Raw genomic sequence first — 23,908 nt, forward strand, 5'->3', positions numbered from 1 at the left:
CTACAGGGTTCTTCCACGGCGGCAGAAACATCAGAGACACTTGAGGCACAAGATTTTGAACCGGGTAGCGATCACCCTGCATCATCCTTTGGAGTTTCTCCCCTTTTTACTTCACTCCCAACTCCCAACTTTGACACTATGCAAAAAGAAGATTCCCCATCACATCAAACTTGCGGTACATGCATGGAGTACTAAATGTAGACGAAATTAAAAACTAATTGCACAATTTTGTTGTGCTTTGCGAGACGAATCTTTTGAGCCTAATTAGTCAATATTTGGATAATAATTCACAAATACAAACGAAACGCTACAGTGTGCTACAGTACTGTAACAGTAATTTGGCACCTCCCAATTTTGCCAACTAAACAAGGCCACGCAGAATTGACATGTTTCGGTGCATCTGACTGATCGACTGACCAACTGACCGTGCCATGGACGTTCACATGGCAGTAGTAACTAGCAGTTTTACCGGCGACTGGTTACCAGAGGCTTCGGTGGGCGGGGAATCTTTTTGCACAATTCTTTGACTAGAAACAGCATGTTCAAACATGCGAATTGAAAGTGGCTTGCTTATCTGACAGCATGTACATCGTCCGTTTTGAGTCTCATGCACGTTTGCAAGCATGAATGTACTACCAAATCATCACAGCACAATTTCTTTTTTTAAAAAAAAAAATCATCACGTACAGCACTATTGCAGTATACTTTCAGATACTACAGGCACCAAGCAAAAGCATGCCTAACCTAGGGCCAATTTTGTATGCATACCGTATCTGCACCTTTTTTTGTGTGATGGTTATACCACTAAAGCTATGGTCATACATACATGTGCTCTAGCTAATTTTATTGTAAAAGTAGCGAGCACTACGAAATGGAGCGACACAGAAAGGGAGAATTTAGGGGGCGTGCAGGGAGAAAGGGAAGGAAGAGAGAGTTGAACAAAATGGCTGGGGATAAGACTGAAATGGAGGAGCAAAACGGAAGTGGCCGCCTTTGCATGATGTGGAGAGAGAAAGCAAGCAACGGCAGCCCTGCCGGCAGGAAAGGATTAGGCTTATCATGTGTACTGCATGCTTCTCACGCACCACACACTTGCAAGACAGGCAAGACCATGGCCGCCGGCGACCTGAGCTGCCACGGCAGCCACGCCACACAGCCACACAAAAAAAACTGAAATTAAATTCGTCAGTCTTAATGATCATAATATGATATGACATGATATGCATGGGTGCCATGCATGCATCATATATTCTCCATCCAGTGAGGGAAGGCGACATCAGTTTTGGATAATGCAGTGTGTGCAAGCATGAGTACGTGCATCACGTAGTGTGTATTTTAGTATTCCGTAGGCCATACAACCGAAGCAGCGCAGAAAAAGGAACTACTTTTTTTTTTGCTTGGTGATGCATCACGTACTAATCATTTGAAGCTGTTGGGAGCTGGTTTTTTTATATGTTTCTTTTGTGTTTCTGAAAATGCAGTAGCAGCAGTCTAGCATATAGCTAGGTGAGAAGCCTAGGAGTGGTGGTGGTTTAGGGTGAAAGTGGAATTTCTGAAAGTTTTAAAAGGTTTGTTCGGAAGTTAAGATGAATGCAGTCTTTATCTGTCCAAGTTTTATTTCAGTGACCGTTTGGTTTGTATAGGAACCCTTACAGTGGCATGTTTCTGGCGTCCAGGAATCATGGTGGAATAATACTGGAATTGGGTGACAATTCATCGGTTGCAGTTGACAAGCAAGGCTAACAACTCCATCGACTGATTAACAAACATGTTATTGGATGATGATCGTTTCGCTAAAGTATAGTTGCATTCATTCTGTGATTTTATCAGGACACTATTTGTCCTTGAATATAGATACCCGTGTATCCTAATAATGTATCGTAATATGCCAGGATTACGTCAAGGTCCACTGATGATTTGCAAATTCTATAGTCTATGATAAGAAATCGAAGATGCTCTCTCATCGAGTTTCCGCGCGGCTTGCATCGATAGAGCAAAGATACAGAAGATTGCAGCAGCATGTCGCTGTATGCCAACTATACATCCACATATTTTTCTTGGGTAACAATAAATTTCCCATTTGTGTTTGCAGTGAAAATCCATAGTTCAAATTGCCCGGAAAATGGAGAAACTATTTCGCATTGTGCATTGCCTTGGAATTTAACAAATAAATTGGAATCATCTGAGAGCAACTCCATCAATAGCTCTCAAACCAAAGCCCCCAAATGTTAAATCGGGTTCTCTATATTCTTCTAAGGGTCACAAAATTTTTTTCGACTTCATCAATAGTCTTCATGTATAGAGAGCTCACTAGAGACCTCTAGGAATGGATGGTGAAGGGAGGATTTGAAAACCTCATCAAAATCGGGAGCCAAGTAGAAGGTCTGTTGAAGTTTGTTTTTTTGACTTGTCCTTTAAATTTGGAGTAGGGAGTTGTTTAGAGAACTCGGCTCGAGTTCCTCTAGTGATGCTGAATTGCGATGTATGGCTCCGTGAGTGCGTGACCTCATCCTCCACCACCGGAACAGTACAAGCGGGCACCAGCTCAACCAACAGTTTCTATTGCGAGCATACGAACCAGGACGCCAGTGGCGACGATCGATTCGCGCCACCGGTTCGATACGATGCCCTTAGTTATTCTGGATCTATCGTCACGGCGTGGCTAGCAAACTGCTCCACTCCCGGTGTCCCCTTGTTCAGCGGCGCCGGCGCGGACGCAGGCAGGCGGGCAGGCAGGCGGGCGGTAGATGCTTCGATGCGGCTAGCCTGTCACTTCGTCGCGGAACCCGCTGGTCCTGGTCGCGCGCTCGCGCCCGTGACGCTACGGGACAGGGAGCCCCAGGTGACGGCCAGGTCGGCGAACGGCGACCCCGGCCCGACTGGCTTGGCGCTGGGCACATCGTCGGCTACTCCTTTACTCCTGCGGACGCACGCGCGGCGCGGCCTGCGAGCTGGCGCGCGGAGGCTCGCACGGTCCGGCCGGGATTTTGCATCGTCGTTTCGTGCCGTGCGCCCCATGCGTTGACGTTGATTGATTCAGGGGGCCGGAGAGTTTACTCGCGGAGTACTGCATTTTATCGCACCGGCTTGTACGTCCGGGTCGCCGGTTGGCCGGCCGGCTGGTACACGTTCACGTACGCCAAACGCTTTGCCGGAAGCTCGAAACGGCCGTCTCCCGCGCGCCTTGTCACGAGCCGCGGCGCGAGGCGACGCGCAAGCTTGCGCACGCGCGTGCCGGCCCCGGCTTGCCGCGTGCGGCTTCTTGGGCCTTCTCTCCGCTTCTCCCGACCACGCAAGTACTCTTCTGGGTTCTGGCTAACGCAGAGGTGATCCGGTGACACGTCGTGCTTTCTGGGAAGGCGAGCTGCACGCGAGCTCGCCGCGTAGGTCGGCGCTTGCTGTGGGCCGACTGGCTTCCATATCCTGACATCTATTGGAAGCCGCCGGGTTGCAGATGCCAGTGCCGTCCGCGGCTTGCTGAGGTTCGGGCAGTTCAGTTGTAGCTGTCCTCTACACTTGCAGAGAGGATGCATCCTCTACCCGGCGGCCCCGCACACGGGGCACTGACATGACCCATACTATTTCCCGTATAGCGGCGGAGGCATACGCTCCTCGGCGAGTTGACCTTTTGTTCCAGGACTCCGCTCTTTCCCCGGCCTCCATCGAATCCGGCTTTGGCTCCCGGCTCCCCTGCTTTACTCGAGTCATTCTCCTTCCTTTCTCCGAACGTTACACCGGTCGACGTCCGGCGTCGGGGGCTCGCTTAACTAGTCGCTACACCCGTTTAACTAGTCGCTACACCCGTTTAGCCGCGCGTCTCCCATCAGTCGGTTTCTCCTTTATTCTGTCGGAGATCGGATCGGCGAAAAGCAGCAGGTGCGCGTGCCATATGTGCCAAGCCCAGCCCATCCCCGTGGCTGGGCGGCGTGCACCGCCGCTTGCTTGCGTGATTGCGTCCATGGAACAGCAAGGGATCGCCGTGCCGGCACAAATATTCCTTGTACACGTAACGTTGTGCAGGTGGCCGGGCCTTGCTTCCGTCACCACGGGTGTGAGACCTCTCTCGCCAATTTGTGGGTGCGGCTGCCGAATCAACTGCGGCCAGCTGCGGCGACCACCTACCGGCGCCTTTGCCATGGTTTTTCCAAGGGAAGATGTCACTGGTGGACTAACGGTCGGACTGTTGCGAATAAACCCGATAAAGTCGCGCACTTGTTCATATCACACAAACAAAGCAAATCATCACACGAACCCTAAGAATCACTGTCTGTGCTAACTGCTAACAGAGATCTTGGCAGGCACAAAGTGTTTTTTTTTTGGGAAAAGATGGCACCGTATAAAGTGTAGCAGTGGATTCTGCATGTCATACACGTTCCGGAGATATGGGCCCAAAGCTTAGCGCCACTTTACTGTACTGCACTTGGGCATTTGGCGGTCCACTTCACACCATCAAGCAAGAACAGAGCACTGAACAACGAACGAGTAAACGCCATCAAGCAACAACAGAGAAGGAGCGACGAGTCCAGGACAATGCCCTGTGACTGTGATGATCCATTCATGGGAAAAAGAGAACACTAGAACTCGGAAATTATTTTCCATGCTGATTATTCAACCTAGGTACAGACCCAATATACCCTCCCAAAGTTGTATGTGAACAGTGTATGCACAGGCGCATAGCCGATGGGATCTTCACTTAGAACGCTGGCCAATACTAGGACGGTGCAAAGAATGGCTCACTGCTCGTCGATGCCAATACAGTAAAATCAGACCAATGGACATTTCATAGCTTGGATGTGGCGAGCTTGATGAGATCCTTCCTCAGTATCTTGCCGGACGCGTTCTTGGGGATTTCTGCCACAAACGCCACCTTTCTAACCTTCTTATAAGGCGCTACCTGTGAACATTGAAAGTACAGCAGCAGCCAGCAGGTCAGGGAAATTGTAGCAATTAGGCAGGTGGCTACCTATTTACGGTGAATCTGTATGTTCCATGTCATGTTTGTTGGATCATCTGGTGATTCATGAACCCCATATTGCTTACCTGTTTCGCCACAAACTCCATGATCTCGCGTTCTGACAAATTGCTCCCCTTCTTCCTAACTACGTAGGCCATAGGGAACTGGCCGACCTCCCGATCAGGAAACCTGCCAAAAGAACCGATCCGTTCAGAACCTGACACAGTTAAGATGCCAAAAAGGATTTTACTCACATCTCGATGACACTTACGGTATAACAGCGACATCAGCAATTTCTGGATGTGTTAGCAAAAGAGCTTCCAACTCTGCCGGAGGCACCTGTCCATGCACGAGTTATATTTCAGATGCCACAAAACACTACTAGCTCAGAATACAGAGGCATTTCAGGACAGAGATACCACAATCTCCACAGTGATGCTTACCTGATACCCTTTGTATTTGATCAACTCCTTCAGACGATCAACTACGAAGAGATACCCATCCTCGTCTATGTAGCAGAGATCCCCAGTCTTGAGCCATCCGTCAGGTGTCACCGTTGACTGTGTTGCCTCTGGGTTCTTGAAGTACCCTGGGAAGATCAACATTGCATGTTCGAATGAATCTGCCGACTTGCACTGCACATTTCATGTTACCAGAGGCCACTACTTATGTCTATAACTGCCTGTAACACCCAGGCCTCAACCCCTGACAGTGTTCTAAAATTGAAGAGAAACTATATTCTGTTACTGAATCAACCGAAAGTAAGAATGAGTGTTGATGATCCGTAATTCTGAACATTCTTACACATGTTCGGGACAGAACAGAGACAACAATTGAAATCCTGCAACGCATGTAGGATGACAGTCAATCTGGAGTGTCTGAATATTTCAGCTAATCTTTCTGTTTGTAGGATGAAAGTCAATCCCGAGTGTCTAAACATTTAATCTTGCTGTGCACTAGGCAATAACCATTTGTTGAGGGGGCAGCACTATATGCTACTGGTACACTTGAGGGGGACATTCCCTGCAACTCATTCTAACTGTATATACTGACTGTGTATTTGTGGATTTTTTTAGAGTTCAAGGGACCCTGCCCTCGTCCATATATATTTCAAACAGGACCAAGTTTACAGAATTCAGTTTCACAATTTGTGTATTTGTGGATGAGTTCCACCTGAGTAAAAAGTTAGTGGCCCGTGACAAAATAAGCCTATGGAGATATTCATGTAAAATATTTGGGGACTTTGTTGTCTAAATACTGAAGCCAGTAATTCCATTACTTTCTGGCTTGTGCATATTATGTTCTACTCTACTAAAATGGTTGGATCTAATTCCTGAACTACAAATAAAAAAGGCAAGACTGTGCAAAAGAGAGACAAACTGTGAATTAAACACGAATACACGATCAAAGTGCAGAACAGCAACCACAGTTTACTGACATATTTGAGAACATCAAAATGCAACTAGATTGAAACTCAGGCAATGGCTCTAGTATCTTAAAAAAAGAAACAAATCTAATTCACTTTTAATAGACATAATGCATGTCGGCGCATGATTGTGAGACTGTGCAAAAGGCTTCAAGGGGAGGCAAACTGTGAATTAAACACGATCACAGTCCAGAACAGCTAACACAGTTTACTGACATATTTGAGAACATCAAAATGCAACTAGATTGCTCATATGAACAGCTCAGGCAATGGCTCTAGTATCTTAAGAAGGAAACAAATCTCATTCACTTTTATAGACATCATGCATGTCAGCACATGATTGTTACTTTGTAGAACATACACAAAATTAGCATCGAGATCTACAAAGATGCATCTGGTCAACTTGGTAACTCTGATTTGTTTTCATGCAAGTTATGCAAGTATTATCAGCACATGCTTATCTCTAGACAAATGCTTATCGCAACTCAGAACACAGTTAGTACGCTTATTATTTTAATAGCACGCCCTGATCAAAGACTAAGACATTATTAGGTCAAATGCAACTACAGGTAGTTATCTGAAATTAATCTACAGGTCATGGGCATGCGTGATTCCCGTGGTTTAATTTATCTGTTACCTTTCATGACGTATGGTCCCCGGATCCAGAGTTCGCCGGTGCGGTTCACCGGCAGCGCCTCACCGGTCTCGGGGTCCACGATCTTGGCCTCGGTGTTGGGCGACAGCAGCCCAGCCGTGCCGTACCGTCGGCTCTCCTCTGCAGAGTCCGTGGACGCGCCGATGGCCGTGCTCTCCGTGAGCCCGTACCCCTGCAGGATCTCCACCTGCGGGTACTTCTCCCTGAATCCCTCGATGAGCTCCTTGCTGAGCGGCGCTCCGCCGGAGAGCACCTTGCGCAACTGGCCGAGCGGCAGCGGCTTGGGGTGCGCCACCATGGCGACGAGGATGGGCGGCACGAGCGGCAGGTAGGTGACCCCGTACTCGTTGATGGCGCGCAGCATCTCGGGGAGCTCGTACTTGGATAGCACGACGATGGTGGCGCCGCAGCCGAGCAGCCCCGTGGCGAAGGCGACGAGTCCGTAGACGTGGAACATGGGCACGGTGCAGAGGAAGGCCTCGGTCCTGTCGGCCCCCTCGAGGCGGAATCGCGTCATGATGATCTGCACCATGGAGATGAGGCTCCGGTGCGTGGCGACGACGCCCTTGCTGGGCCCCGTGGTGCCCGAGGAGTAAAGCAGCGTGGCCGGGTCGTCCTGCGTGACGCGGTCCCTCCGGCGCGCGGGGTCGGGCGGCGTGGCGGAGATCTCCTCAATGGTGGCGACGACGGCGGCGGGGTCGGAGGGGAGACGCTCGGGCTCGAGGAGCACGACCCGGAGGCCGTCGCCGGCGGCGGGGAGCTTGGGGAGGAGGTCGCGGGTGGTGAAGGCGACGACGGGTCGCGCGTCGGCGACCTGCTTGGCGATCTCGGCGGGCGTGTTAAGCGGGTTGGCGGTGGTGATCACGGCGCCGAGGGACATGGCGGCGAGCGCGGCGACGGGGAAGTGGACGGAGTTTGGGGAGAGGATGAGCGCGACGTGGCCCTTGCGGAGGGACAGCGGCGGCGCGGCGAGCGCGGTGGCCGCGCTCGCCACCGCGCGCCAGAGTTCGGGGAACGTGACCCGGCGGCCCGTGGCGGCGTCGACGAGCGCCACGGTCCCCGCGTGGCGGCGGGAGGCGAGGAAGGCGACGACGTCGAGGTCACGGTCGGCGGGGAGCGGGACGGGCGCGCGCTTGCTGCGGAAAGAGCGCGTCGCGGCGCAGTAGCCGCTGCGCGGGTCCACCTCCGGCGGCGCCATTGCGATCGGCGGGATCGGATCGCTGCGCGGGATCGGGTGCTGGCGCCGCCTCTGCTCTCCGGCCGTGTGCGAGTGGTTGGTGCGTAGGCCGGCTGCGTGCCTGCGTCTGCGGGGGTCTCTTTGCCTGGTCTGTCTGACTAGTAGTGGCAGGTCGCAGTAGGCCTCGTGCGATGCCGTCGCCGTCTCCCGCGTTCAAAAGGAGGCTAGCTAGGCGGTGGACCACTGGAAAGCGTGCGGCATGTGGGGAACATGCCGAGAAAGTGGTTGGCGAAGCTGCCGTCGTCCAACTGACGAGCGGTGTGTGAACCACCTGTCGGTGACAAGGTATCGTGGCAGCTGCCGTGCGTGCGCGTCCGGCGTCCTTGCCTTCTTTGGGGTGAAAGCTGGTCGGGGAACATGCTCTAGTGCTCCGTGCACCGGGCTCAGATCGAATCCCCTTTGTTGGAGTCGCGATGCTGCAGGGCGAACGCCGCGCGGGTAGGATGCCGGCGTGGTGGTTTTTGCACTGGGCTCTGGACCTCCGGTCACTGGTCTCTTTTCTACGGCTCCGTGGCAAGATGCTCCATTTTTTCTGTACGGCAGCCTGCTTGGACGATTGCACTAACCGCCGCATATGATTGCAGATTCCAGTCCCGGTTTAAGGAAACAACCGAGCACGGCGCCATCATTTTGTGCAGGTGTCAAAGTGCGCGACGTCTGACTTTTGGCTCTCCTCGGTAGGTGGTTGGGATGCCTCTCATGATCCGGAGCAGCACGAAACGTAAGACTCGGCCAGTCTTTTTTTTTTGTTCGAGCGATTAGTGCGTTGCAACTTCCAAAATGATTGGTTAATCATCGGCTAGTCGCTACCGCACAAAGCCCTATCCTAGCCTAGTTAGCGCCGATCCATCATTGGTTGGAGTCTTGGCGCAGCTACTGAGTGTGGACAAATCAAACCGTGGGTGAAAAGAACCGAACATTAGCAGACTGTGACAGTCGACCTTGACGTGTCAGAAAAAAAAAGGGAAAATCAACCGTCAAACGACAGTCGTACTCCACCGACTGAATAACTCTTCAACGCGCATCTCCTCTGCAAATGCGACGAAAGAGGCAAGCGGCTCGGCAACGGGATAGGCAGGCAGTTTATTTTTAATCGATTAATTCTTTTAGCAATTCAATTGATTAGTTAGTTGTTACCGGATTTAATCAGAAGTATTTGCAGGCAGGCTGACTCTGTAAAGTGTGTAAGGCTTGTTTGGATCCCACTAGCTAAATTTTAGCTAGACGTAGCCTGACAAGGAGTATTTAGCTGGATAGTGAATAAGATAGCAGCAAAACTTTTGTTGGACAGTGGGTAAGATACCAGCCAGGAAAGTTTAGAGCATCTCCAGCTAAACAATAAGGATAAAAAAGGACTAAATACGAGGCGACAGAAGCGGGCCGATTCTCGGGAGGAACAAACTTCCAATGCCAAGATGAACGTTGCTTGGGCCAACAGCCCAACTTGAACATGTTTTAGGCCTTGTACGGTAATTGGGGCCCACAATACCCAAAAATAAAAACCAAAAGCAGTCATGGAATCGCCACCGTCCAAATCTGGATCATACGGCCCGTGTTGCTCCAGGATCCAGAACCCCATCGCCTTATCCAGTACCTCCCCTCCCAATTCCCAACCCGAAAGCATCAGCGTGTTCACTCCCCGCGCGCCACCAGTCCACCGTCGCCGCATCCTCCCGCCGGCCACTCCAATGGAGGCCGTCCTACGACATCCATCGCTGTCCCGCCTCAAGCCTCCGAACCCGAACCCTCACAGGACGCCACCGCCATCCCTCGCCTCCCCTTCTCTCCTCCGCCTCCGCGAGCGCCGGCTCACCGTCGCCGCGGTGTTCCAGGACCAGAAACCGAGAGAGCCAGCGAGCAAGGGGGGCGACGACGAGGAGGCGTACGGCGAGGTGGACCGCATCGTCTCCAGCCGCACGATCAAGAACCCGGTGTTCGCGGAGGACGGGTCGGCCACCACGTCCGTCGCCACGGAGTACCTCGTGGAGTGGAAGGACGGGCACGAGCCATCCTGGATCCCCGCGGAGGCCATCGCCGCGGACGTCGTGGCGGAGTACGAAACGCCGTGGTGGACGGCGGCCAAGAAGGCGGACGCCGAAGCGCTGGCCGCGCTGCTCGCGGACGAGACGCTGCAGCGGGACCCGGACGCCGAGGACGCGCAGGGGCGCACCGCGATGCACTTCGCCGCGGGCCTGGGCTCCGAGCAGTGCCTGCGTGCGCTCGCCGCCGCCGGGGCGGACGTGGGGCACCAGGAGCGTGCCGGCGGCGGGCTGACGCCGCTGCACATCGCGGTGGGGTACGGCCGCGCCGTGGCCGTGCGCACGCTGCTGGAGCTCGGCGCCGACCCGGAGGCCCCCGACGGGCAGGGCCGGACGCCGCTGGAGCTGGTCCAACAGGTACTCGAGAAGACGCCTAAGGGCAACCCTGCGGCGTTCCAGCTCCGGCAGGGGCTGGAGGCGGCGGAGAAGGAGCTGGAGAAAGCCGTGTACGAGTGGGCCGAGGTGGAGAAGGTGATCGACGGCCGCGGCGAAGGCAAGTGGCGGGAGTACCTGGTGGAGTGGCGCGACGGCGGCGAGAGGGAGTGGGTGAGGGCGCCGTGGGTGGCGGAGGACCTGGTGAGCGACTTCGAGGCCGGGCTGGAGTACGCCGTGGCGGAGGCCGTGGTGGACAAGAGGCCGGCGGCGGCGGAGGGCGGGGAGGAGAAATGGGAGTACCTTGTCAAGTGGGTGGACATTGAGGAGGCGACGTGGGAGCCTGCCGAGAACGTGGACGACGAGCTCGTGCAGGAGTTTGAGCTGAGGCAATCAGGATCCGCTGGTGGCGATGGCAGCGCCACTGCTCCATGAAGGTGGCCGCGTTTGCCTTCTTCTGATGCTTGGATCGAATCCAGTGTTCAAAGTGGTGCCCAGGCAATTCATGTATCAATAGCAATTTGAATTTTGTAGTAGGACGGAACCTTTTGTGAGTACCATAATTCGACCGAGATTTGCAATTTCAGCGGATTTCATCCATGCTCACTCGGAAATGATTACCTTTTAAATTCTCTCTTCGGATTAAAAGAACCCTTGCTAGTATGTATGGTCGACCTGTCTCGCATGAAAGCATCAGTTTTCAGCCTTGCTAGTCTGCTAAACAGGATGCACGAGGTGCATAAACATTGTGCGCAGGTCTTGCTCTTGCAGGATCAGTGGACGCAGCTCGCAGCATCAGAAGAACTCTTTGCACACAGCATTTCAGAAAAGAAAACTCTTACATACAACAATGATACATGTTTATTCCATTAACGAATAAATGATAAATCATCTTTTTTTGCACATATAGAAATCATCTCTCGTTGAATATCCATCCTTGCACATCTGATGTCTATCTCTCTTGTTTACAGAACTCCTATTTGCATAAATAAAAGGAGTTTCACCTCTAAAGTATACTTTACCGGACTAAAGTATACTTTGCGGTTACATTGGGGGTAAGATTAGCAGCCTCTTGGAGTTGCTCTAAAGGAAACAAAATGCTTCGTTGAGATAGACAACTACGGCCGATTTTTTCAAATAGGAAATGAATCAGCAACCTTTGCGGTTAAAGTATACTTTACCGGACTAAAGTATACTTTGCGGTTACATTATGTGACAATGGCAACGGCCACGGCCATGCCAAGTCGCCATTTGCCAACTGCGGCCGATTTTTTCACTCCTCCGGCGACACCGATCCGGTGAAAGGTACAGTTTCAAGACAACAATTTCAGGCTCAAATCAGTGCGAAAGCGCTTCTTAAATCGTTATGAAATGGTGGTGACCTTCAGTTGATAGAGATCTAGGGAGGAAAAAACTGGGTTAATGCTTGCACCTGATTCAGTGGATTGTCTGGGGATTTCTTCCACAGCTTCCATATGATGTCTTTGTACTGATGCAGAGTCAGACCAGGTTTCTCTTCCTTGAGCTTCGCAACCTCTGCTTCTTCAAATGCCTGCATCAATGTGCACAAAATTTTCAAAAAGTCCAACTAGCGGGCTCAAGCAAGAATCTGAGTGGCCATCGCATGTTCAAATTTCATTTCGCAGGTCATCTGGAACGGAAATAACCATACCTTGTACGAGACCTTGAGGCGGCGCTCGGGATGGCGATCCGGCGGGAGCGCGGGCTCGGCAGCGATTGTCATCTTGGCAATCGCGTCCTCCACGGATCGTGCCTCGATGACCGAGTCGTCCCTGTTGGTGTTGGCGACGAGCACGACGCGCTCGTACTCCTCCTCGTCGGCGGTGCGCGCCTGCCGCTTCTTGGCGGCCTCGGCCTCCCGCTGCAGGCGGAGCCGCTCCTCCTCGCGGCGGCGCGCCAGCTCGGCCTCGGTGACCTTGGGCACGGCGGGCCCGCCCACGCGCGCGGCCTTGCGGTCGGGGCGCCGCGCCGCGGCGGCGAGCTGCTGCTGCTCGAGCTCGGCGAGGCGGCGGTTCTCGGCGCGGCGGGCGGCCGCCTCGGCGCGCTTCTCGGCGTCCTCCTCGCGGCGGCGCACCGAGCGCGACTTGGGGCCCTCGGCCGCCTGCCAATAGGCCTCCTCCTGGGCGCGCGCCTCCCGGTCTCGGCGCTCCGCCTCTGCCGCGCGCGGGCCGCCTCCGCCTTGGTGTTGACGCCCATCTTCTTCGGCATTGCGGTGGCCTGTCTGCGGCGGCTCGCGGCCTCTCCACAGGTTCTTCTGGGTCGCGGCGCCTTCTGGATTCTTCTTTTAAGCTTGAGCTGAGAATTCTTCGGGCCAGCCCGTTCGAACCACGTGTCATGCCTCATTAGCGTCAGCCGTTCGTTCAGGTGGAAGCGTGACCATGACGACAGGTCGACACGTCTGGGTGATGTGCCAACCGGCAACCGGGCTTCATGGATCAGCAAATATGAATTGTTCACATGAATTTACTTGATTACTATCTGGAGTTATTCAAAACATAATTTCAACATGGAGAGGCTATCAAATGTACTCCAACTGCTGTTTTATGTGAACTAGAATTTCATACAAGCAGGTATAGCGTTACATTGCAGTGCATCATATACGTCAAATGAACAAGCGTGCGTATTCGTAGGGTTACACATTTACAGTACAAACTAGGATCTACAAAATGGTTGTACAACACGTTGCCTTGGGGCCTGTTCTCTTCTCGGAGAGGAAGTAGAATTGCTACAGATTACAATTGTTAGTTGTCAAGTAGACTATGCAACCTTCGGATGCAACTGCTCGAGTGCCAATTTTGGGATATTGATTCATGTCTAAAGACTCCATCCAGATTATTGGTTCAGGAAGCTCCCAATTTCAGTTCGGAAAGTTATAGTATCAACTATCAATTCGGTGCAATTTACTTGGATTGTTCTGTACCCTCAGCAACGAAGCCCGATGCTTCTGCCAGAACTTCAAGTTCCTGATCACCGCTCAGAACCTGAGCAGGTACAGACTCAACTTGTAAACAAATAAGAAATTAAACACGTAGGCAAAATGAATGCTGGTAACTTGTAAACAGACCCCGCCGTAACCGGAAGATTAGCATCATCCAGTTTGCTCTATACAAAAGGTGAAGTAGAGGTGTTGCAGACATGAAATTATATTTCAACATGACAATGATCTATGGAACGAACACATAATGTCTTTGTGCAAACATCAAAATTGCGGGGAACTACCTTACCTTTCCATTGATGAACCATGTTGGAAAACCTTCAAGACCAGCAGCTTGACATTCTTGAGTCATTTTCTTTCCTTTACCAGCTCCATTTGGGAAACATTCCACATAGTCTAAAATTTTTGTAGCTTCACGACCAAACATCTGCATAAACACTTGGTAAGCTTGAAAAGTGGTTCTTGGCTCACTTTCTGGTGACATTTATACTTCCATTTTGGAATTTTGGTCAGTGCAGCAACAACACCAACAACAAGCACTAGAATAGTGTTCCAAACAAGTAGTTGAATAATGTCCAGCATTGAAATCATTTGGTATTTATAGTTACATAGAGTTCAATAAGGTGAACGAACATGTACCTGTTTTTGTTCATTGCAATGAGAACACCAGAATGCTCCATACATCTTAGCACCTATAGAGTGCAAATGTCTAGCCAGTGAAATAGCAAATGGGGATGATTCGGTTGTTATCTCTGTTTCATATGGTTCTAATACAAAATCATCTGTGCTGCACAAAATGAAAAATGGAATCTTAAATTCATTTCCAATGGTATCAATGAAAATGAAATATGTAAGTTCACATGGTGTAATAAGCAAAATAACAACAAAATAAAGTGAAGCCGCAAGGCAAATGAGTATCAGCCAAATTTACTAAGCGCTTAATGTAGGTGTCCCATGAGTCAGTATATAACCAATCCAGGGAGCAGAATATCTGTGGCATCAATAAGGAAGGCTCACCCTTTCAACTGAGTAGTAGCCGAACTGTACGAGTTTGTCAAAGCAAGAGCTATAATGACAGCTACAGCTACCTGAATACCAGCGAACTTCTGGATGCGTTTAAAACCGAAGTCCTGGAAGTACAATACTGAACATGATTACTTAACTGGATTACATGGTTAGAGGTTCAAATGAAAAACACACTTTTTCTTTGTGAGCACATACCTTTACTCTGATGAAAAGTAGAGAGAACGAGAGAAATGCTGACAACAAGCAGTATGAACAAGATAGCCCAACAAATTTAGTGCTTAGGATGTAAAGAAAATAAGCACTCGCAGTCGCCATAGAAGTAGCAAGCAGAAGCAATGTTAATCGAATGTCCAGGTCATCCAATCCAGGGAGCAAATCCGCTCCATTTTCTTGCAGAGAAAGTGCTGTAACCAAACCATATGCCACCAGACCAACTAAGGGAAGAGGTATCCCTGTCAAGTTCAAGAGAGAACAATTGCTAAATACTTAGATAAAAAGGGCATAACATTGCGTATCTGTGATTACGTATTTTATCAAATTATTAGACAAGCGTTCTTTAGTAAGATCATATGGTTGATTCGGAAAAGAAATATCATAATCAACCACCATTTGGAATTAAAATGCAATTAGCTTTGTATATACAACAAGAAGCAAAGCATAGTGAGATTGCTTATACAAAATCGGTCTAAATCTCATGATCACAATGCCAAAGTTTAGTTTACACCAACAAGCCGTCAGCAACAACGCCAAGAGATGTGCAAAGAGATTGTCTAAAAACAAAGAAACAGCTCCAAGAGATTACCAAAGACGACGGAGTAGTCACTGTCGAGGATGTCGCCGCAGCCTCCGCCGCTGATGGGGCAGAACGCCTCGGAGCCCGTGAGCTTGAGGTACGTGAGGTAGCCGGTCTCCAGGAACCCCAGCCCAGCGACACCCGCAGACCAGGTGCTCGTGGAAATGCCCAGCAGAGACGGAGGGGACGCTCTTTCGGGTTTCTCCGGCGGCGGGGTCGGAGGAGCGGCGGAGGTCTCCTGCTCCTGGGAAGAAGGCTCCGCGCAGCACCTGAAGCGCGCCGCTCTCTGCACGAAGATGGAGAACACGAAAGTGAATGACGCCGCGGAATCGGCCAACCAAACACCCCCTTAGAGGAAGGAGGAGGCCAAGAGGTAAGTGGTGAAGGAATTTTACCTTGATGCGCGAGGACGAGGAGGGGACGGCGAAGCGAGTCGGGGACGGGAGGAAGGAGATGGCGAGGGCTGCAGAGATGGTCGCCATGGGCGGAGGTGAGTGGTGACCGGTGGTGAGAGGCGAGGCGAACTGGCTCCACCTCAGGTCCTCAGAGCAAAGCTCAGAGCTCTCTGGATTTTACGCTTGACTGTCTTGTGGGCCTAAAGTAATGGTAATGGATTGGCTCATGGGCCTGCTTACTGTACCTTGGGCCTATTTTCGTAATGCATAGTGAGCCTATATTTGACTACCAAGTATTTCCCTCAAAATGAACAAAAGAACCCATATAAAATAAGAAAGATGAACAAAGGAAAACGACAATACAAAAGAGTGTGTACGGACTAACTGATATTGATACAATACAACCACAAATTTCCATGTCTCATTCTACATATACAGGCCAAGACTGTTGTAAATTGGACGCAAAATGACGAGCAGCCGACCCTGAAGAATATTCAAGCAAAATGTTGTACAAGAAGCCTCGTTTCGGAAACAATGAATTGCAGTAGCATCCAGCTGCCGATGCTGGAATAAGGTTTGATTGGTGAATGGTTCGCGCTTCACTGCAAACTTTGTTGGTGTCTCCATGTACAAGTGCCAAGTAGAAGCTATATCCTGCAGTTTGCCGCTGCAGGACGAGGCAGAAAGACAAAGTATCATTTTCTATGTCATCTGAAGTGAAGGGCGAGATAGAGCAGCAGTGATATGGGCACAGGAAATAGGAACTCACTGCAGTAAACAAATTGGTTAAAATCCAAACTCACTCTTCCTTGCTTGCTTGTATCGAATGAATTGAACATGTTACTGCAGAAATGAAGCAAGTAGATCAGTAAACCATAAATTTTACCACATAACACATGGGAAAAGAGTGCTTTAAAATTGCAAATCATGGACACCATCCTAGAAAGTACTACTCGCCATTCAGAGAGAAGTAAATCATGGAGATGATAGCAAGTACCATGTGAAAGACCACAAAATGATTAAGATTATTTGATGATACGAACTGAACAAGTAGAGCGATCCTTTTCCACAAACACTATAACTAAAAGGCACAAGAATTGTACTCCCTCCATCCCAAATTGTAGGTCGTTTTGCTATGTACCTAAATATAGTGTATGTCTAGATGCATACAAACATCTATGAACCTAGAAAAGCCAAAATGACCAACAATTTGAAACGGATGGAGTAGGTAGCATGGAAGTACATACCGAGCTGACTGCACAAAAATGCAAAGTGATATAAACTCATCCAAATGAACCATCCCCTTCTTGCTCTTGTCAAAGCTCTGCAGATGCCAAAGTATTGATATTGAACAAACAATGATGCTTGCAGGCAGTGAAACTAAATTTGAAATCTTGAATGGAAAAAAAAATTCATTGTATGACGTCTAAGCTGTGTAGGTAGGAAATTAACGTTGTAGCACAAACAAAGAGGAAGGTGCTAAGGTAGCAGTATTTTTTTTTCTGGGAGACAGTGAATAAAATGGTAAAGATTATTAGTTCATAATGTAGCAAAGTCTGCATCAGCTTTACATTGTAGTATGACCTATCTCAATCACCATAGGAAGTTGACAGTCCAGCAATACAAAGTTGTAACACCATGTACCAAAACTACAGGCTTAGGATGCACTCTCTAAAGCAAGACATGAATAATCATGGGCCAACTTTACAGTAGAACTGAACAGGAATTACCTCACAAACGGTGTAGAAAGCAGGTGAATCCAATGAGAAACCAAGTTTGATTAATGCCTGTAATGAAGATGGATGTAAATTAAAAAGAAAGGTCTATGAAATGTTGCTCATACAAGGAAAAGAGGTGTGGTAGGAAAAGTGGTGTGTGTAACAAACACCATGAGCTAAAACTGCTGAAGATACACAAATTAATCAATCAAGATAGGAGAAATTATTATATTACCTCATACACCTCCTCAAGACTGAGAAATCCACGACCCCTGAAGTTAACGAGAAATGTGAGAAATTTAAACAAGAAAAACTTTACATATGGTGTAAATGAAAAATGCAGCTTATGATATAAATGAAAGAATAAGCACAAGAATGGGCAGCATGCGTCATATGTTTCCTAAACAAAAAAGCCAGTGCTGAGGATAATAACAGTACTTTAACTGAAACAAAGCACTTCGGTGCTATGGGAGGTATGGAGTGTTGCTGGATGCAACTTTATGGAGGTGGTTATGGATGGGAAGATGGTCAAGGAAACTTCATATTTCACATAGATCTCTACGGAGAGGACAACTTGGCATAAGATCTCCTGCCAAGTTGATCAGTTTTAAAGTTATCCTGCAAAGGACATGCAAATACAGCATTGTTTTCTAGCTTAAAGAATGATTAAACCTTAAAGTTGAATTATCATCTTTATAGGCTCCTAGCTACAAGATATCACATACAGAAGTATTGGTTATAAGAAGCGCGTCAAAGCACACTAGAATTCATGAGAAATGTAGATTATGACAAATGCTTAAGTAAGCAAATCAACATTTTCAGGATGCTACACATGACACCATTTCCACAACACATGAAACATAATACCTTTCTAGTGTGGAGAAGACACTTTGCACCTGCAAATTGAAAACAACAAAGAAATACATGCGAGTCAGACAGGGAGTTTGCTGCTAGGGATGCAATGAGTCAATCACTCTAAGTTATACCTTTTATGCATTTGTAAAATATAACTTTGGTACATCATAAGAGACCATTTCCTTTTCAAAACTGAAGCTTAAATAGCATTCTCGGGGGCCATTCCGATTCAAACGAGACATGTGCACATTGTTGATTCGAAAAGAAAAATTGCAGTATAAACTCTTGAATCATTCAACAAAGTTGCAGAAAATGCTTGACCAGAGCAACAGGTCCAATTAGAGCCCAAATTTCGTTTGAAAAAAATAATATAGAGCCCAAATACCTTCTGAAGGAACTTGTTAAGAGCCAGAAACTCTGCGAAAAACGCAGCATACAACGCGTCAGGTCAAATCAAGTTAACCCTATCAACCAGCTTACATTTACATATGCAGAATTATGAGCTAACCTTCGAAGCTCATGGTGCCGTTCCGATCAAAGTCATACATCCTGCACGGAATCCCGTCCCCATTAAGCTCAAGCCAAATAGCCAATACCCAATCAAACAATTAAACAGAAAAAAAAAATCAACAAAGCAAAAGGCAAAGGGCGAGAGGAGGAGAGCGACCTTATCATCTGCTGCACAACAGAGAGAGGGAAGTCAAGGTTGCCCACGGCGAGCGCGCTCTGGTGGGCGGTTCGATAGTTAGCAGTCAGCTCCTCCAAACACGAGTTGCTCGGTTGGGGTAGAATTGGGGAGAAGAAACTGCGGAGACGAGGATGGGATGGAAGCGGACCTGGAGCTGAGGAGCGGTGATGTTGCCGGTGCGGGCGGCGTCGACGCGGTCGAACCACTCCCGGAGCACCACCGCGCTCTCCATCTCCGGCCTCCGACGTGGGGGGCAGCGGCGAGGACGACGACCGTCGAGACTGGCCAACTGTGCAGTTCAGGCAGCTTCGCCTTGAAGCCTTCAACTGGGGCCCCTCAAGTGCGGAGGAATTTTCCGCTTTCGGGTCTTGGAAACGAACAGATACGCACCCTGCGTATTACGCCTTCAGTTGGATGGTGATGCACTTTGCATTGCGTTTAAACTTTAAAGGAGTAAGGTCGCGTGCATGTAAACGTGTGTTTTGGAAGAAGAAAAATTTCTATCGTTATATAATAAAAATGAAGAGTACAGGAATTCTCTTAGGCCCCGTTTGGATCATTGGAATTGAATTCCATCCTAATAATCATAATTTAGACACAAATTAATTAAGCTAATATAATTGTATGTGGAATATAGTTGTATATTATAGTTGGTGATATGGGAGAGATACTTATATGCTGCACTTCTACTATAGAGAAGCGAGTCTAAGAGCGTGCTATAAGAATTGAATTCCATTCTAATAACCATAATCTATAGAATCAATTTACATCTCCCACCCCATGAATTTAAGATAGGCTTATATCTAAACTTTGGAAAGTTGTGGAATGCCACATTCCAACATAAATTAGCCTACCCCATTAAATAGATTCCAATTCCTTCAAAATGAAGGGACTCAAACGGGGCCTTAAAATAAATTTAGCGAAATATCTATTTGGATAATATAGGACGAGACGGCTTTCAATAGCAATATCTGCAGCTAACCAGCTCAATCAAAACAGCATCATCAACAGAATCACACGGCGACTTACCGCTCATAGTGTTCATGACCACTGCTCCAAGAGCAAATCGGGCCTCAGCAGGATGCCCATCTTTCAGCGACCTGGAAACAACCTGCGATATTGCTATTGTTTTTCAACAACCTGCTCCTATCGTTGTTGGATGCAAGCACCTGGAAACAAACACCACTACTATGGGGGGTGTTTGGATACAAGGTGTTAAACTTTAACAGTGTCACATCGGATGTTCGGATGCTAATTAGGAGAACTAAACATGAGCTAATTATAAAACTAATTGCAGAACCCTGTGCTAATTCGCGAGACGAATCTATTAAGCCTAATTAATCCATCATTAGCAATTGGTTACTGTAGCACCACATTGTCAAATCATGGACTAATTAGGGTTAATAGATTCGTCTTGTGAATTACACTCCATCTGTGTAATTAGTTTTGTAATTAGCCTATGTTTAATACTCCTAATTAGCATCCAAACATCCGATGTGACAGGTGTTAAACTTTAACACATGGTTGCCAAACAGACCCTATAACGTACATCTAACAGGGGATTCAGCCATAGATTGGTAGGTTCCGCTCCTACGATAATGCACAGTAAGTTCGTGCCGTGGGCCATGGCCGTCCTCCAGTACCACCTACCAGAGGAAAAACCTTTGGCTGCAGCGACCGAAAACAGAAGAGGCTGACTGGTTTTGTGTTGGGTGACGAACTGGCGACTGCTGTTTTACTACGATTGAAACTGGGGATGGCTTCCATCGGCAACATTTGTCATAGCAGCATCCTCGGTAGACGCACATGGTAGCTCATCATCCATAGCGTCCAAGATAACTTTTCCAAGAACAAATCGGACCTCAGCAGGAACCCCATCTTTTAGCCGCCCGTAATTAATCCTGGGCGTCCGCCTTACCCGATTTAACCAAGTCAAGTCGGAATCAACACCTGGCAACAAATCCAGGGGGAAAAAAACTCGCGAAATTATGATGTGTCATGTAATTATGATGTACAGTGTATTTCTCACTTCAAGGAGAAGATAAGAGAAATTAAACAACACCACATAAGTATGCACAAACCATTTTCTGCTTTTCTTGTCATTTTGAGTTAGATTTATCTCTTTTCTTTTCATTTCGAGTTAGATTTATCCTCAAGTATGTTTCATAATTTTCAGAGCAGAAACTGGGGTAACTTATCTTCTTTCTTAAACACATTGAAACATCAACGTGCAAGAGGAAAATGTTTCAGTACGTGAGAGCATAAAAAGCCATCTGAAACCACGATATAACGATGCAACCTACAGATAAATAATGCAGCTACGCAAAGCAAGTTGTGCTAAATTAGTAGTCTGTAAATGAAAATAAGGTTGTTCCTGGGATAAACCGATAAATCGTAAAAATTCACAAAGTAAAGAGAAATAACTAGTATATATGACACGGTTGGGAGCTGAGACATACGGTAAACAAATACTTACCACTCCTGAAATTGTGAAGCCTCCCCGTATATGGCGGCTACTGATTGCTGCAGATTATCTAAAGATGCCAATGTGCATATTGAAGAATTGACTAGAGATGCTAGATGTGATGTTTGTTCCATAAGATTGCCCTGATTAGTTTGAGAAGACCCAATGATTTCTGGAACAAATGGAGGATGACACCCAATAATGTTTGTTCCAGGAAGTTCACGGTGCTTTCCCACGATCCAAAATACAGCAGTGCGGCAAAAGCCCTGATTACCTGGGCATCTTGTGGAGAACTGATCAATGATCAGACAAATATGCAGCCTAAATGCAAATTAATTAGCATTCAGTATTGATGAGTAGGCTGAAATATTAAAGAGGTCACTTCAGCTGTCGCTCCAACTTCCTGATCTCCTTTCGGACTGCACCGAAGCTAACTTGGCTCCATTCTTGTAAAGAAGATGCAACTGAGTGTAGGCTAGCCCAAGTAGTTTGCAGAGATCGCGGCCCAGAATTTGCATCAGTCCACGCCCGTTCGAAAGTGTTACGGTAGTCTGGCGCACGTAGCCATGCAGCCTCAAATTTGAAGCCCGTCTGAACCGACCTCCTTTCTGAATTCTCAGCAGATTTTTGGAGACGAACTAGGACAGCGAAATGATCAGATGTGGTGGTTAAGATATTCTCTACCACACAATCATCAAAAGCTGCTGAAAAGGAACTATTTGCAACAGCCCTATCCAGCCGGACACGAACCAGAGCATCACCATCCTGTTGGTTTGACCATGTAAACAAGGGACCAGTGAAACCCAAGTCTACAAGACCACACTCATCCAAGCAGTCCTTTATCAGTGACGCCTCGGCGCAGTTTGGCATAACCTTTATCACCCCACCCCTTCCCCCACGAGTTTTTAATCAACCAGTACTCTCCTTCATCATCCTCTCCATATGCAACAAGTACGGTGTGGAGCTGATCCTTGTCCGGCACCTCCCAGTCTTCACAGTCAGAGAGCTCGAGAGTTCGCCCGCAAGTAAACCTTGCAAAAGCATCATTGACAAACACATCAGCCAGTACAGGCTGTATGGAGACTGCTCGCTTCAGTCCCTCCTCTGTTGCTGGAAACATGAAATATCCATCAATGCGGACAGCCATAGGAAAGTTCTCTGTCTGGCACGGACCACAGCTACCAGCAAATGGGTAATCCGCATCGCGGACACAGCCTGCCTTTTGCCATGTATCTGAATTCTGAAAGCAGCTGGGGTGTGGCTTCCTCCAATGCATCCGTAGCCCATGCAGTCCACAAGTTGTTGTACGGATAGCTTGACAAGTAGGTGAATGTAAAAAAAAGTTGAGAGAAAAAATGTTGGTGAATGCAAAAAAAAAAAAGTTGGTTCGTGTAAAAAAATGTTGAGCAAAAAAATTGGTGAATCTAAAAAAGTTAAAAGAAAAATATTGGTACATATAAAAAAGGTTGGTCAACGTCAAGAAGTATTGGTGACAATTAAGATAGACTTTTTATAAAAAAACATTTGCTGACGATGTCAACAAATGTTGATAGATATCTAAAAATGTTAAAGAAAAATCTTGTACATGGGTTTAATATAAGTTTTAAAGATACATAGTTTATCTGTCGTCCCCATCCGAGCTCCCCCAGCACCATTGCGTTCTCCATCTCCGGCCTCGTCCGACGTGGGTATCAAATCAAAAGTTTCTCTCTTATTATTCCATATTTTACTCTATTGATTGAGTAAAATGCACCTGCACCTCTAAATTTGTGAGGGTATGTCACTTAGGTTCATCATTTTGAAAGTGCATTTTTAGATTTATAAACTTTTAAAACCGTTTGTCATAGGTCCATACACATCCAAGCATGCATCTATCGCTGACATGGCATACTGACGTGTCTTTTCAGACATCTCTTAGCTGGGACCAGTTTTTCATGCAAGAAAATCCAGTTTTTCATGCAAGGACCAAGCACATAGAAGTTCATTATCACTACATAAGAGAAAAGGTCCTTGAGGAAGAAATTGAGATGGTGCCTACAAAGACTGATGAGCAGATTGCCGACATCTTCACAAAAGGTCTGAACAAGGCAAAGTTCGAGAAGTTTCGGGAGGCACTCAGCATGGTCTGCAAGACAACTCTGGAGAGAAGTTTGCATTGAGGGGAGTATTGAAGAAAAGCAATACAAATTTCTAGAACCTTCCCCACAACTCATGATCCATGATATTTTCCATGAAGACACTAGATGTTGTTGCCATGAAGAAATTTTAATATTGTCTAGTGAAAACTCTAGAAGGGAACACATGTCATCATCCTATGAACTCCCTTGACC

At 48.0% G+C, this 23,908-nt stretch overlaps 4 protein-coding genes and 1 pseudogene across 4 annotated transcripts; 1 reads left to right on the forward strand and 4 right to left on the reverse strand.

Moving 5' to 3' along the window:
• Positions 1-4,511: 4,511 nt before the first annotated feature.
• Positions 4,512-8,391, reverse strand: LOC117836661 (4-coumarate--CoA ligase-like 4). The gene is made up of 5 exons (XM_034716130.2): positions 7,018-8,391; positions 5,398-5,543; positions 5,226-5,293; positions 5,041-5,143; positions 4,512-4,894 (listed from the first exon to the last, which is right to left on the reverse strand). Exons 1-5 carry the CDS (start codon positions 8,231-8,233, stop codon positions 4,781-4,783), a joined length of 1,647 nt encoding a protein of 548 aa, XP_034572021.1. The 5' UTR covers positions 8,234-8,391; the 3' UTR covers positions 4,512-4,780.
• A 1,471-nt stretch (positions 8,392-9,862) lies between these two features.
• Positions 9,863-11,289, forward strand: LOC117836662 (probable signal recognition particle 43 kDa protein, chloroplastic). The gene has a single exon (XM_034716131.2). It carries the CDS (start codon positions 9,961-9,963, stop codon positions 11,116-11,118), a length of 1,158 nt encoding a protein of 385 aa, XP_034572022.1. The 5' UTR covers positions 9,863-9,960; the 3' UTR covers positions 11,119-11,289.
• Positions 11,290-11,526: 237 nt separating this feature from the next.
• On the reverse strand, positions 11,527-13,080 carry LOC117836664 (uncharacterized; annotated as a pseudogene).
• A 147-nt stretch (positions 13,081-13,227) lies between these two features.
• LOC117836663 (thiol-disulfide oxidoreductase LTO1) lies at positions 13,228-16,020 on the reverse strand. The gene is made up of 7 exons (XM_034716132.2): positions 15,854-16,020; positions 15,468-15,744; positions 14,861-15,117; positions 14,657-14,769; positions 14,279-14,426; positions 13,929-14,066; positions 13,228-13,685 (listed from the first exon to the last, which is right to left on the reverse strand). The coding sequence occupies exons 1-7, from the start codon at positions 15,938-15,940 to the stop codon at positions 13,605-13,607; spliced, it is 1,101 nt and encodes a 366-aa protein (XP_034572023.1). The 5' UTR covers positions 15,941-16,020; the 3' UTR covers positions 13,228-13,604.
• A 193-nt stretch (positions 16,021-16,213) lies between these two features.
• LOC117836666 (uncharacterized) lies at positions 16,214-19,429 on the reverse strand. Its single transcript, XM_034716133.2, has 10 exons — positions 19,263-19,429; positions 19,094-19,152; positions 18,935-18,975; positions 18,812-18,843; positions 18,439-18,467; positions 17,807-17,843; positions 17,584-17,640; positions 17,101-17,177; positions 16,623-16,696; positions 16,214-16,520 (listed from the first exon to the last, which is right to left on the reverse strand). The coding sequence occupies exons 1-10, from the start codon at positions 19,344-19,346 to the stop codon at positions 16,501-16,503; spliced, it is 510 nt and encodes a 169-aa protein (XP_034572024.1). The 5' UTR covers positions 19,347-19,429; the 3' UTR covers positions 16,214-16,500.
• Between the last annotated feature and the right edge of the window lie 4,479 nt (positions 19,430-23,908).

This window comes from Setaria viridis, chromosome 9 (genome assembly GCF_005286985.2).
Source record: "Setaria viridis chromosome 9, Setaria_viridis_v4.0, whole genome shotgun sequence".
Taxonomy (NCBI): Eukaryota; Viridiplantae; Streptophyta; class Magnoliopsida; order Poales; family Poaceae; genus Setaria; species Setaria viridis.